We start from the raw sequence: 12586 nt of genomic DNA on the forward strand, positions 1-12586 counted from the left end.
GGCAGCCACATCCCCCCTCTCCATCTAGAGGCTGGGTGGTGAGGCCCGCGTGGGGCAGCCACATCCCACCTCTCCATCTAGAGACTGCTTTCTAGTACCGGCCCCTCAGAAGCTTTCTGAGTGCCGGCATTTGAGTCAGTCCTGCTTTACAGAAGGTCCTCGTCTAGGCCTAGCTGCAGCCTCTCCCAGCCCTGCTGGGGCTGCCCTTCCCTGCCCGAGAAAAAGGCTGGCTGTTCTGCAGACTCCGCTTCCTGGAGCCTCACGGAGCCAGCCCTCACCTGTGCTTGTTTGTTGTGCTAGAGAATCATGAGGTGATGTCGCAATCCGCAGAGGCCCAGAGAACCTGGGGACAGCATCACATGGGTGCCCTGCAGCCCCTCTTCCTGACGGTCACTGTGGACACTCAGATTTTTCTCCTCCTGGTTCTGACCTTCCTGAATGTGTCAGAGGCTCTGCTTGGGCTAATGTGCGCCTTTAGTGTTCCAGCCCACATGGTCCATCATTCCACCATACGTGGCCTGCGGCGTTATGTCCTCCCGCTTCCCTTTTGGGTGCATCCTCCTTGTTGCGGGGCAGGCTCTTGGGGAAGCAAACGGAGACGGAGGCTGGTGTCACGACACTGCTCGTGAGTGGACCAGCCCTGGGTCAGCGCTGGAGGGGTGGGCAGAGAGAAGTCAGGCTCACCTCCGCCAGCCCTGGGGAGCTCTGAGGATGGGATGGGAGGTGAGTGGTCTCACCTGCATTCTGCATTGGTTGTCAGACATCGGCCACCCAGAAGAGGGCCTGACAGCCGTGAGCCGCCTGCCTGTGGTGCCCCCAACCTGAAGGGGATCCCGGCCCCCTCCCTCACAGTGTCTTGCTGTAAGAGAAAATCTCACCTGCCTTACCTGGGTCTGCTGTTACCGCCAGCCCCATTTCGATGGGGCCCTTGAGAGAGGAGAAAGCGCAGCACAGAGGAGCCCTGCCACAGTGCACAGCCCGTTTGCAAGAAACATGTTTCCTCCCCTCATCCAGGAAAGTGGCTCTTCCCGGTCGGCTGTGGAGAGCTTATCATCAGGCCCTGCTGAGGCCTGCAGCAGTGACCGCGGGCTGGCCTAGAAGACAGCGGCCAGCAGCACCCGGCCACTGGAGCAGCCGCTGGTGCCACCACTGCCAGCAGCCGGGGCCTCCAGGCCGGCCCAGGTACAGGGGAGTGAACTCTGTTCATGTAGAATCACAGGGGCGACCCCCTCAGTTCCTAGGCTGGGGCAGGGAAGCACTGCTCTGGCCTCCTCCTGGTCCCTGGCAACCTTCTGCTGGGTATCACTGTGTCCGCATGGTTGGGTTTGATGGACATCAGGGATGAAGACTGAAGAAGAACCAGGCCAGGAGTGGTGAAGGGCAGGGCTCCTCCTGTGGGGTGCTCAGGGTGGGCCGCCGTGCCATCACCGCTGGGCACACCTGTGAGCTCCACCAGCCACGCGGCTAGAACTCACCCTGCTGATGCCGACGGCCAGGGTGGCTTTGGGGTTTCACCCTCAACCGGCAGAAGAAGCTTTACATGCTTGGATGTTTCCCTTTTTCTTTTTGAAACTCACACCTTGGGCATGCATCTGCGTCCTGCCCTGGCGACTGACGTGAGCACAAAGGGAGCCTTAGTCAGCTGCTCGGCCCGCGGGAAGGAAGAGGTGAGTGGGAGTGACTCACGCCAGGCTTGGGCTTCAGGCTTCATGGCAAAGCAGTGAATGCGAACACCCAGGGGAGCCGCTGTACCAAATTGAAGCTGATTTGTGCTGAAAGAAGAAAACCTAATTCACAGATTACATACCAGTCATGGCCCTTCCGATGAACGCGTCTCCCTCTGCTTAGTAATAGGAGTTCCTCCAGCGCCACTCGTGGAAAATAGAATTTGCAGGCGGAAACAGCATTAGGGAGGGTGCCGGCCATCTACTGCTGTGTGACAGCAGTGTCCCTGCAGACCCGGCAGCTCAGAACAGCACACAGCCTCCAGGTCCGGTGCCTGTTGTGGGACTCAGCCAGTTTCTCTGTGCAGGGTCCCACCAGGTTAAGGCTGCCTTTGCAGTTGAGACCACCCAGCGTCCCCGGTCTTTCTGCTGTCTGACAGAACTATTTAATATTACCAGCTGGGGTCCTTAGCGTGGCCTCCCGCCCCTCAGAGCCAGCGCGGGAGCCGGATGCTGCAGCCTTGCCTAGTGCCACACACGGTCATGGCAGCCGTCACCTTTGCCATATTCTGCTGATCGAAAGCAGTCTCAGGTCCCACCTGCACTCCCAGGGAGAGGCCACACCTGGAACAGAGGTCCTGGGGCCACATTCGAACCTGTCCGCCTCAGCTGGTGAACCATGCTGGGGTTTAGAGAGGGTGAGAGTGAAGTCGCAGAGCCTAGGGAGCGATCTGACCACGGCTCCCCTGAGGCACAGCAGTCATGGCAGGTGACCACAGGGGTCATGTAAGAATAGGGTGAAAAAGCGCCTGTTGCGTGTTGGACGTGTTCTGAAGCTTTATAATTGTTAGGCCATCTCCCTCTCACAGCAGGTGCTGCTATAAAGCTACAGTTTTTGCTATCAATATGCCCATTTTACTGATGAGAAACTGGGGTGCGTGAGGACCCGCATGGCAGGGCCAGGCCGTGGCTCCAGCCGTCTAGCGCCAGCCTGCCCCATGCTGACTCAGCGGTGTACATGCTGAGTCATGATATGTATGTGCATGAGCTTCTGTTTCAGGCAGATCCCTGGGACAGGAGTGCACCCAGGCAGAAGTGGCATTTAACCAGGGAGCAAAGCTCTTGTCACCTCTTGTTACACATGGCCGCTGTGCTGGCGGATCACAGCATCGTTGTCAGCGTGCGGAAGCTTCCCCGGTGTCTGAATGAGTCTGATCAGGCAGAGACGAGCAGGGAGTGGCACTTAGCGACCTGCTGTAGTCATGCTCCTGGGAGCAGGAGCCCGTGCAAGGTCTCAGGAAGGACGTGCGCCTCATATGAGAACCCCATGGCAGGTGGCGTTCCTTGCATTTTGCAGTCAGCCACATCCCACCTGCAGAACAGAACCCCGGGGTTTTCCCTCCAGCTGGACATGAGAAGTTGCTGGGGAGTCGGCAGCCCTGTCCTGGGATCCGAGTCATCTTGGTGACTCCCACCCTTTGATGCCCGGCCGAGACCCGCCTGGCTCGGGCCTGCCCTTGGTTGGGACCTCACTGACCTCAGGCCTGTGGCCCCTGACCCCTGCCTTGGCTTTACGGCCTTTACAGTGCTGGCCCTGGTGGCCACCCACCTGCCTGCCCACCGCCTGCCCTGCCTTTGAATGCCCGGCCCCTTTGCCCCACAACCAACCATGACCTGGCTTAGGAGCGTAACTGAAGCAGGTCGCTAAGGAAAAACCAAGGAACGGGACTGATGGGATGTTCTGGAAGACAAAGACAAATCAAGCCATTTGTCGGAACATTGGTTATAAGAGGGAAAATTTGGGAATGACTCTTACTACCTAACAGAATAGGAATGTAAATTGAGATCTAGATACTTAAAAGAAAATGTAAGCAGTCTTAACATTTTATTCATGACTATGCAAAAGATATGTTAAATGAGAAACAGAACACCAAATTGCATCAGCAATATAGTTAATATCTATGTTAAAATACGTAGTACACATAGCAATAAAACACTGAATAGATTTACAAATAAACATTAATGATGTTTGTGCCAGGGTGGTACAGTTGGGGTGATGGTTCTCCATTCTAAAAATTGATAAATATTACTTTGGCTAATTAAAAATCTGCCTGTAGATTTTCTAAGCCTTCGAAGCACTAAAAGCAATTTTTAAAAATAGAGTCTTTATGGCTAAGGCATTGTTGTTCATAAATTCAGAACTAGAGACACACAGAAAAAATAATTGAATAATTCTTTACATGAGGAAAAACATGACTGGTAGAGTTGCCTAAGAGGCAGGCGTGGGGGCTGTCAGGCAGCAGGAAGACCGGGCTGGCATCCAGGAGGGCACGGGCATGGGTAGGGCAGCGCTTGGGCCGTGCTCAGTCCAACCAGGGCTCTGTGGGGCGGTTTTGGCCCACAGTTGCCAGTCATAAAGTAGCCAAAAGTTCATATTTTCATTTTTAATTATCTGATTATTCGATGTTGATATCTAATGTGGCATTAAAAAGCATTCCGCGAGCCCAACCGGACACATCCCACCAGACAGCAGCCTGCAGCCTGCCTGCTCCAAGCTGGGCCATGAACCCCTAGGGTCAGAGGCTTAGGTGAAGCCATCGGTGCCTCAGCTCCCAGCGTAGGGGGCGACCCGTACACATGGCAGTGCCGTGTGCATGGGGAGGGCGGCGTCCAGGGCGACTTGCGGCTGAGTCTCAGGACGCTTCCCTCACTCTTCTTCCTCAGCCCCTCCTGTGCGTGTCCAAGGGTCCTCTCCAGGTGGGGGTATTTTCTGCAAGGTCTGGCATCGTGGCTTCTTCTCTTTCTGTGCTGGGAAGTGCCAAATAAGTAATATTAAAGAGTTCTCTGTACAGAAATCAATGATGATGTAATTTCAGGAGAATCACTTGCATTTCACACATGTTCTCTGGAGAGAGTTTTCAGCAACGAGGCTGCCAGCATCAATCTGGAGCTAAAAAGTAAACACTAGTCAGTTCCATTTAATGCTGAAAATTATATCATGAACCAACTTTGATAGGGAATTGAACGTAAAAATTGGGCTTTGGATTTGGAGAAGATCCTAGGCCTCATAGGAGAAGAAAGACTGGAAATGCGGTCTGGCTGGTCAGGAGCCGGGACAGCACATCCCACGCCGAAGGTGTGCACAGATCCTCCCCGCCAGCTTCTCTTTTCTGTGGCGTCTTCCTGGTCTCCTGGAGTCAGGGCAGCTCCACCGGCCTCAGTTTCTAGAGGATAAACCTGACTGAGGTGGACCTGCCACCTTCGCCACTGCCCAGTGCCAACCCCACCCTGCCCCAACCCCAGCTCCACCCAGTTCTCTCATTTCCTCTCCTCTCACTGCCACCAAAACATATGTCCAAAAATGGGGGTTTGTCAGCCTGTGTCTGTTCATTATGTGTGCAAAAAGTGTATCGGAATTAGTTGAACGGTAGTAGGCCACCCCCCAGGTCTGAGTGCTGACAGTTTGTAAAAGACCGTTTCAGGTGCTCTGCCGAAGCCGCTCGTACACAGCCTCCTCACGGCATCAGGCTGCTGCGTGCCACAGCGCGCCTGCACTGAGTCACCTTGCACAGGCCACTGCTGTCCAGTGGCTTCGTCATTACCTCCAAAAGGAGTCTGGTAGTTGAGGTGAGATCGCAGGTGCACTGCTCCTCGGGAATGCCAGAGGCTTACCGTGACAGGGAGCATCATTTTCATCTTTTTTTTTTTTTTTTGGAGGCAGGGTCTCGCTCTGTCACCCAGGCTGGAATGCAGTGGTGTGATCTCGGCTCACTGCAGCCTCAACCTCCCAGACTCAAGCAGTCCTCCCACGTCAGACCCCCAAGTAGCTGGGGCTACAGGCACACGGCCAGCTAATTGTTTTGTATTTTTTGTAGGGATGGGTTTTCACCATGTTGCCCAAGCTGGTCTTGAACTCCTGAGCTCAGTGTGCCCACCTCAGCCTTCCAAAGTGCTGGGATTACAGTTTGCGCCACCGCGCCCAGCAGGGAACATCATTTTAAAGCAGCTCTTTGCTTCCCAGAGGAGATTCCGTAACAGCTGTGTGTTGTTCCGATGTGTGTTTTCCCAAATCCACTACACAATTAAGGTGCTTAGGAGGGAGGAGAGGCAAGCACAGAGGTTTCGTTTGCACTAGCTCCACGTCCTTCCAGGGTTTCAGAGAGTCATGTACTTGCACTTGCACGGCCCAGAGACCAGGCCCCAGCACTGCCTCCTCTCCATTCCCCACGGAGGCTGACTCCTCAGTCCATGTTGCCCTGAGAAAACCCCACTCCAAGAAGGCATTTGACTCTGTGGAGTCCGTCATAGCAGAATTTCGCCTCCACTCTGTCCTAGGCGTGTTCACATCCGAAGTCTAATTTTAACTCTTAAACACTCTCACCACGATCCTTAACATGAGTGAGTTTACTAGTCTGGACACAGGAGGGAGGCTTTTGGAAGACTGGGGAACCCCAAGCCTTCTTAGGTGTGAGCAGTCTTTGCCGCTTGTGATGAATTTGATGCATGACTTTATCACTGTCCATCGGATCCCGCCAACGCTCTGGAGACAGCGATGTCAGATCTCTGATGACAGTGAACTTCCACAGAGGGCAGCAGCATCTCCCTGTGTGTCACTGTGTATCCCTGTGTGTCCCTCTGTATCACTGTGCACACAGTAAAATTTAACAAGAAGCCAGTCCATTCCACCATGTTACCACGTTGCAGATGTAGGGAGGGGATAACCACCCAGGCTTGGTAATCGTCTTTATTTTGGAGCCTCTATGCTGAGCCAGAGATGAGGAAGATGTTGGTACCTGGCTGTAAAGGCTTGAGCCACGTAGATACGGAGGGCATGCAGCCAACACCCCTCTTGAGACACCAGCTTGGTCAGTGTAGAAAAACTCCATTGAATGGTTTGCCTTCCTCCCTGGAGGTAGTTAGGTGTGCTAATTGAAACATGGGTTCATTGGGAACCCATGATCCAGGTGCTTTACAAATGGGCATGTGTGAGCATGGGCAGCACAGGCCGCAGTGGCCCCAGGTGTCAGGGTGCAGGCGGCTCCTGTCTTGGAGGCTCCCATCCCCCATGGACGCTCCTGCTGGCCACTGGGGCAACATTCCAGCAGGTGGGAAGGCCATGAGGAGTGGATGAGGCAGCTCAGGCCTGGAGGCAGACTTAGAGCTCACGCGCCCATCGCCCCCCTGTCCTGTGGCAATGTCTGGTCCAGCCTCATCCAGGGAGGAAGGGAATGTGGCCTCCACCCTGAGTGGCATGTCCCAGCTCAAATCCCGTTCCTTAACAAGGGCAGGGAGGGAGGCACAAAGGAGTGAGAAGCAGACGCACAGATGGAGAACGTTCAGCTCAGAAACAGAATCGGGCTCACCTCTGTTACTAGATTTTGCCAACTGCAGCTGAGGACTGAGCCGCTGCGGAGGTGGGCTCCTCGCCATGGGAGCATCACAGGGGGCTCTGCACGGCTGTCTGCTACGAAAACAATGCCCAGAGCTCTTTCCTCCCCTCATCAATAGACCAAAGTGTATACATCCCCAGGGAGCACACAGGAAAGGTAGCAGAAAAGAGCATGTGGAATAAATAATTTACAGTCTAGCTATTATATTCCTTGGGTGGTGATGGAGAGGTTGAATTTTTAGCAAGAGGAAAAAGGGAACAAAGCCTAACAGAAATTGAGGTTAAAACACAAAGTAATCTGCATTTACACTTCGCTTCAGGCCGCGGCAGCAGTGATGACTACTCAGAGCCGGCTTCCTGTTTAATTTTTGATGCAAAGTCATCGGGGAGTCATTCTCCTTCACTTTCAATTTCAGGGGTCCTGAAACCTTGCGTTCCTCCGCGGTAATAACCTGTGCTTTCTGTCCCGGGGCGGGCGCCGCTCTCTGACTGATAAGTGCAGATGGAGGCTGTGCGGACTTGGACGGCTTTCCTCCAGCCCACCTCCTGGGCGCCCGCCATCTCAGGGCTGTTTCCTGAAAACCCAGCTCTTGCCTGGATGACATGTTTTCCAGGCGGGTGACTCATCAGAGCAGCCAACAGCTTAGAAAGTCCCTCTGCCCCCAGCTGCCGGCGGGGAGGAGCCCACGATGCAGATGAGCTGGTCACAGCTAATCACAGCCTCCCCTCAGATCTGCACTCCAGCCCTCCAGCCCTGCGTCTCCAGGCGGCGTGATCGCAGGCTGTGGGAAGTGCTAATCCAGACACCTTCCCGGTCCCCTCCCACCTTCTGCTGTCGTGTGCTGCCAAACCTCGCAGGGCTGGCCGCTCCCGAAGCCCACCACCATGGTCTCTCATGTGTACACAGGACCCACTTTCCCACTTGCCTTTAGTTGGGAATCCCAAATTAGAGCTGCAAGTTTGTGTTGATTTTATTCTAGAAAATGCAGCCAGTTTTAATCAACAGATAAATGCTCATTAGAGAATACCATTGTTCTGCTGTTTAAAAGGTTGCCGTGCAGGCGGGGGCGGTGGCTCACGCCTATAATCCCAGCACTTCAGGAGGCCACTGCAGGCAGATCACCTGAGATCAGGAGTTGGAGACCAGCGTGACTAACATGGTGAAACCCCGTGTCTACTAAAAATGCAAAAGCCGGGCGTGTGGCGCATTCCTGTAATCCCAGCTACTCGGGAGACCAAGGCAGGAGAATCGCTTGAACCCGGAGGCGGAGGTTGCAGTGAGCCAAGATCGCACCACTGCACTCCAGCGTGGGTGACAGAGCAAAACTCCATCTCAAAAAAAAAAAAAAAAAGGTTGTTGTGCAATTTTAGAATTTAATGGGAGCCCTATGGTCATCTAATCTGGCCCTTTAATATGGTTAAATAAATAAATAAACCGCCCACGGCCCTGAGAGGGCCCGTGGCTTGCTGAGCAGGCGGTGCCAGGCTGAGCTCCTCCCAGTACCTCGTCTTCCCTGCCTTGCTCTGAGTGGGGCTGTCCTTTGGGCCCAGGGTGAGCCGTAGCTTGAGGTTCAGGGCCGCTTCACTGTGTGCTAATAATGGGGTTCCAGCATTTGTCTTTCAGCAGTTTGTAGGTGTTCTTTTACATCCTTTCTTCTCATTAGTACTTGAACAAAGTTCTTTTCCTCGTCTCATGTAGACAGCTCTGCCTCGAGTCCATAGCCCTGGGTAGCCAGACGTCCCTGAGCAGCCTCCTAGCATCGTCCAGGCGCCGAGCCACAGCCCTTCCTCCTGGGCTTTGTCTCATCCCTGCAGCCTCCTGAGCCTCTGTGCATCAGTGAAACCAGAACCATCTGGGGCTGCTTTTCTGGTCTGTGAAATGTGGAGCTGGGTCAGTCCCCGCCTCCCACCCCCGGGCTGGATCCGGGTGGGCTGTCAGCCTTTTAGGAGCACAGCATCCCACTGCAGCGACATGGGTCACGAATCCGAGAGAGATTGTCACCCGTGGCTCTGACACAGCTTCGCTGGGCGGTATCCTGTCCGGTGTGCTGAGCCATGTCTCCAGTGCAGTTCAGGCCTTCAGCGCCAAGCAAAGGCCTTGGAGAGCATGCAAATAGGCTTTTGGGAGGCACGGTTCCAAAGGTGCCCCGCCCAGCACTGACCGAGGCCACACTGGGCACCACGCTGGTCTTGTCGGGCCACAGCCCAGACACCCTCTCTGCCCTCCTCTCGCCTCCACCTTCCCTAACTTGTACATACTTTCTTCTAACTCCTGAAGCAGAAACTTTTTATTTGATTAAATTCAAGGCATCTTTATAGAGTGTAATTGCAATAATTGGCTTTGCTTCTTTTACTGAGGGAGTAGGTCTCCCTCGGTGCTGCTGAATGCCATTTGCCCGCAGCTGGGGATTTACGGGGCGTGTGGGAGCTATTTATTGCACGTACTTTGAGGCGCTTTTGATTATCTCCTGATTGCTTCTTAACTCTATTGGCAGGAGAAGGGCATGTTTGTGCAAAGAGGGCCAGTCTTGGGAAAATTGAAATATATTTCATATATTTGAAAGTGAAAAATTGTTCTTTAGTCCCTTTGTTCATCTTAAATTTTTACTTTTTTTCTGGATTTTAAGATTTTTCATTCTCATTTTGGTCCTTTACTAAGACATTGAGAAAATATGCCCTTTGACATGGCAGCACGGAGTGTCATTAGCCTAAAAAATAACAGAGTCCTCGAGTCTCTTGGAAAATTACCCAGAAGAGAGCGCAGTGCTAGAAGCAGAATCCGTGATACTGACCGTCACTGGGTTTCCACAAGGAACGTATTTCTAGTAGAAAGGGAGAGTAGGGCTGAAGGGGTTGCTGTCCTTCCTCCATCCCTACCATGAAGGTTGAGCATCCCTAATTCAAAAATCCAAAATGATTCAAAATCCAAAACTCTGTGAGGGCCACCGTGCTGCCACAGGTGGACAGTTCCCCTCCCGACCTCACGGGCGCACTTTATTTCATGCACAAAACTGTGTAAAATTCGCCTCAGGCTGTGTGTGTAAGAGGTATATGAAACATAAATGGAGTTTGCTCTTAGACTTGGGTCCCGTCCCCATGAGATCTCATTATGTATATGCAAATATTCCAAAACCTGAAAATACCGGAAATCCAAAAACACTTCCGGTCCCAGGCATTTTAGAAAAGAGATATTCAACCTGTATCCGTGGAAATCAAGACAGTGCTCTGTGGCCGTGCCGAGAGTGAGGTGATTATTCACTTCCAGTTTAGAGTTCATGTTGGATGTTGTGGTGGGGGGACAGCAGCTGCCTCTCGCTGACCCCTGCTTTGTGTCAGCCGCTCTACAAGGACCCCGTGAGGGAGACATGATCATGAGTCCATTTCACAGATGGTGACACGGATCCTAGAGAGACAGAGCCACATGCCCAAGGCCCCAGAGCCACATGCTGAATTTCACCAAGCGGCCTCCCACACAGGCTCCCTGGCCAGGCCCTCATCCTCTGGACAAGGCAGCTCCCTGGGCCGCTCCCTGGGCCGGAGCTAGTGGGCAGCAGAGCTGGGAGCAGAGCCCAGGCTCGTGGCTCGCGGTCAAACCTTCTTTTCTTCCCTCTCTCCTTTTCGAAACTCACACAGGTCTGCTCATGCACAGAGAGTGCTTTCCTGCTCGCCCCCACTCGTTTAGCCAATGCTTATTGAAAGCCGGCTATGTGCCTGGCACTGGGAAAGAAGTTGGGTACGGCTGGATGCCAGGGCACCTGCGGGATGTCTGTAATTCAGCATGTGGCTCTGTGGCCTTGGGCACGTGGCTCTGTCTCTCTGGGATGAAACGGTCTCATGATCATGTCTTCCGCACAGTGTCCTTGTAGAGCAGCTGACGCAAAGCAGGGGTCAGTCAGAGGCAGCTGCTGTGCCTCCGCCACAGGGCCAGAGATGGCGGAGGTGCTGGGGTGTGCCAGGCCTGGGGTACCACAAGAAGGCCAGAGCCACAGAAGGGCTTAGGGGTGCCGTGTTAGAGCCTCCGAGAAAGCTCACAGGGCAGCTGGCCTGGACGGAGGTGCTGGCAGAGGGGCCCATTGGGAGGGGGCTGTTAGGACAACACCGAGACTCTGGCAAGGCCACATTAGGAAGGTGGCAATGGTGATGGTGGCTGGGGGTGCCCCGTAAGGCTGTTGCCTACACCTGGGAATCCCAGGAATTGGCCTGGAGGTGTTAAGTCCAATTCAAACTGCGGGCTGGTCCTACGATAGAATCGGGGTGTGGAGCTCTGGAGAGAGGTGTGAGGCTGTTTTAAATAGTGTCTGGGGGTGTCAGTGAGCAGGTGGCAGTGGGCGCCCTGAGCAAGGATGAGAGCAGGCAAGGAGAGGGCTGTGGAAGCTGCAGCTGCACGGTCCTGAAGGACGGGGTCGGGAGCCCAGGGAGGAGGCTGTCTCGTGTTCACTGTGACGGGAGGGAGGCCGGAGGAGAAAGCCTCGTAATGTCCAAGAGGGAGAACTCAAGAGGGACAGTGTGGTCGGTTACTATGACAAGGAGTCTCGACAGGGGAAGCACATCACCCGGGTGGTCTGTGGAGCCACTGTGGCTTGCAGGGAGCAGCTCTATGCATGGGAGGAGACCCCAGACTGCAGGGTGCCTGTTGAGACCCACGGGGAGGCGGCAGGGACTGACTGAGCAGGTGGCCGTCCACACCAGGGAGCAGTGGAGGGGAGGCAGAGAAGGAACGGGGATGGGCCCGACGGCACCATCATAGCACAGAGCTCAGCCCTGACTGCCAGGACCGCTTTCCCTGACTGCACGCTGACCCCTCCTGATGGGGCATTTTGGCCTGGCCCCAGTGTCTCTCCCACACCCTCCAGGACGCTGCCCCATCAGAGCCTGTGCAGGGACCGCAGCTGCTTGGAACACATGGGCTGCTGCTACTTGGGTTCAAGTCACAGTCAGAAGCCACAGCAGAAAATGGGAAGCATTCGTGTCTTTTTCCCAGGCGTTTTTCTCATTTTATTTTAAAGAGAAAAAATGTGACAAACAAAATGGTGAGAATGCTGGCAGCACCAGCGTTCCCGCCTGCGCTCTCCCCTGGCCACCCCTCGGACGTCTTCTGCAGCCCGAGGCTGAACAGCAGTGAGACTGTAAACATGCCGCCCAGCAGCTGCCATGGCCTCTGCCCAGACCCTTGCTGCCGACGCTCAGCTGGCTCCTCCTGTGCCCCGTGAAGTGGCCTCGTATGGAAGCCCATCCACAGTGCTCAGTGGGTGTTCCTTTGTTCTCTCCGCAGGCAAGCCTGGGACCTGGCTGTCGACATCTGTCTGTCCCAGCTGCCGACGATCATTGAGGAAGGCACTGCGTTTCGGGTGAGTCCCTCCAAGGGCGTCTTGTGCGTCCGCGGCGGCAGCCGCTTCTCTGGGCACCTGGACTTCAAAGCCCCCAGAATGGGGGTGGCGCCCAGGACTCTCGGGTGTCAGAGATTTTGTTTACCTGCCTGGAAAAGATGTAGTTGCCAGAGTTTAAAACATCGAGTCAACCAGGGTTTAAAGTT

The 12586-nt window shown here is 54.4% G+C and overlaps 1 protein-coding gene across 6 annotated transcripts in view; it reads left to right on the forward strand.

Moving 5' to 3' along the window:
* The window catches only part of RPTOR (regulatory associated protein of MTOR complex 1), a 418470-nt gene that overhangs the window by 279098 nt on the left and 126786 nt on the right, over window positions 1–12586 (forward strand). For all 6 annotated transcript variants that reach the window (XR_012426322.1, XM_005585210.5, XM_065532458.2 and 3 more), the window contains one exon: window positions 12326–12401. Coding sequence is in view for 5 of the 6 variants with exons in the window: in XM_005585210.5 (XP_005585267.1) it covers window positions 12326–12401 (76 nt within the window). In the remaining variant the exon portion in view is untranslated. The remainder of the gene's footprint in view (window positions 1–12325; window positions 12402–12586) is intronic.

This window comes from Macaca fascicularis, chromosome 16 (genome assembly GCF_037993035.2).
Source record: "Macaca fascicularis isolate 582-1 chromosome 16, T2T-MFA8v1.1".
NCBI lineage: Eukaryota > Metazoa > Chordata > Mammalia > Primates > Cercopithecidae > Macaca > Macaca fascicularis.